The 1931-nt window shown below is 34.3% G+C and overlaps 1 protein-coding gene across 1 annotated transcript in view; it reads left to right on the top strand.

Annotated features, from left to right (window-relative positions):
- Positions 1-309: 309 nt before the first annotated feature.
- The window catches only part of LOAG_17537 (frizzled receptor), a gene marked incomplete at both ends in the record, with an annotated part of 9212 nt that continues 7590 nt past the window's right edge, over positions 310-1931 (top strand). The window contains 2 exons of the mRNA XM_020450197.1: positions 310-419; positions 1291-1569. Of these exons, the coding sequence (XP_020306154.1) occupies positions 310-419; positions 1291-1569 (389 nt within the window). The remainder of the gene's footprint in view (positions 420-1290; positions 1570-1931) is intronic.

Here is a 1931-nt window from a genome sequence, read left to right on the forward strand (position 1 = left end):
TAACAAAAAAGCAAGAGGGAAGAAGCGAGAATGGCGTTTGCCAATTTGGACTAAACAGTGTAACTGAATTAATTTAGCCCTGATCAGAAGATGGATTGAGTCTAGTAGGGTCAGTTTAAGCTAACTATCCTCTTGACCCTACTGACTTAAGTATTTCGATGCAGAAGATATTTGCGTTCTTGGGAACAGCTGTACTCATTACTCTTCAGCATCTTCAAGTTTTTATTTCTGCTATAAATTTTCGGTTAATTTTCAAATTTAATTGATTTTTTATCCTTTTAGGTTAAACGGGACTGCGTTTCAATTTTAATGGAATTCGGAATTGACTGGCCGGAACCGTTGAATTGCAGCCGATTTCCAGAAGCACCGAATCTGTGCATGAAACCAACCAACGACCAGAATAGTTATCTGGGGCCAGAGTAAGTTCATTTGATCCGGAATATTCCGATATTTTGTAGTTTTGGCGTTGTTTAAAAGAAGTCATTTAGTCGACTAAAACTTCGAACTGATCAGTTACTAGCCATCAAATCTTCACCGGTTGATTATTCATTGTTATTCTCTGGCCGACTGAAAGCCACTGTATAAATCTTCCTTTTCGCTTTTTAAATCGTTTTTATAGCTTCCATCAAAATTTATCTTTTTCCATCACTGATAACTAATAAATTACTCTATTTAGCACGTATTTCCTTTTTACAGTGTTATCACTGATTTCGATTCGGATTTTGGGAAGGGATTCCTCTCGATTCCTATCACTGATACATCGTGATGGATCATCAATACGATTTCAGACTAGGAATTTTAACCGGAATTTTTCGGTCCCAGTCAGGGAGATATGAATTAATAAGCTTTATGTTGTTACTCTTCTCTTATCCATGAATCTAATTTTTGGTCTTCCGTCAACATTATGGTTATGTTATTTCCATAATTTAATAATTCTTTTTTCTCAAGTCGGAAAATTTCCAACAGCCAATTTCGGAAATCTTCAAATATTTATTGGTCTGCTATGTTTCTTTTTTATGCTATTGGACTGCTTTCGATTCATACCTTTTCTTTACCAGCTGCATATCATATCGAGTAATGCACCTTCAAAGCGATTATCATGTTAATTTCTATTGAACTTGATAATCAGTTAGAGATTTTAGTCCATTTCCACTTCTAGTCTTGATAGGCTTGGCTGTCAATTTAGGTTTATACTATCCACTGACATACTTCGGCAATTCGTAAGTGATTCGATTTGAAACAAATTCATATTACTGCTGGAAAAAAACATAAAAAGTTTGTTATTTTTAGACAGTTTGATGCGGATCATCGAGAGCCAGTGCCAAGTCTGGAAGAACGGATATTTTCTAAAACGATGACGTCCTGTCCACATGATCTAGTTAACCTGGACCCGACTGATCGTCGTGGTTTATGCGTTTTCCAATGTAATCGTGAAGGGATGTTTGATGTTTCCAAAAAGGAATTTGCTCGATTTTGGATGCTTTTATGGGCTTCTGTCAATCTTGGTGTTACCGCTTTCACTGTTCTTACATTTATCATTGATCGACAGCGTTTTCGTTTTCCTGAAAGGTTAATTGAAATTTTTTTTCAAAGGAATTTATTTTTCAAAGTGAATGCACCACTAAAATTTTCTTTCATTGTATACTTTTGGAAACTTGGATAGTTTTTTTAAAACATAACTTTTAAGAGGATAGAACATTAATATTTGCTGACCGTTTATGATAAATATTTCATGGAACAATTTTATCCTATCATTTCCTTTTTCCACCCTTCTCTTAGTTCCAGTTTGATCTTCAAGCACGGATATTTGTCAATAAATAATAACTTTGATATTTGAATGTATGCTAGACAAATTTCATTGCATTTAAGGAAAAACTATTATCCTTTCAATTGTCCCAGATAATATGTTGTAGCAGTTTCATTAAACAAAT

Source organism: Loa loa, assembly GCF_000183805.2.
Source record: "Loa loa unplaced genomic scaffold supercont3.89, whole genome shotgun sequence".
In the NCBI taxonomy this organism is placed as follows: domain Eukaryota; kingdom Metazoa; phylum Nematoda; class Chromadorea; order Rhabditida; family Onchocercidae; genus Loa; species Loa loa.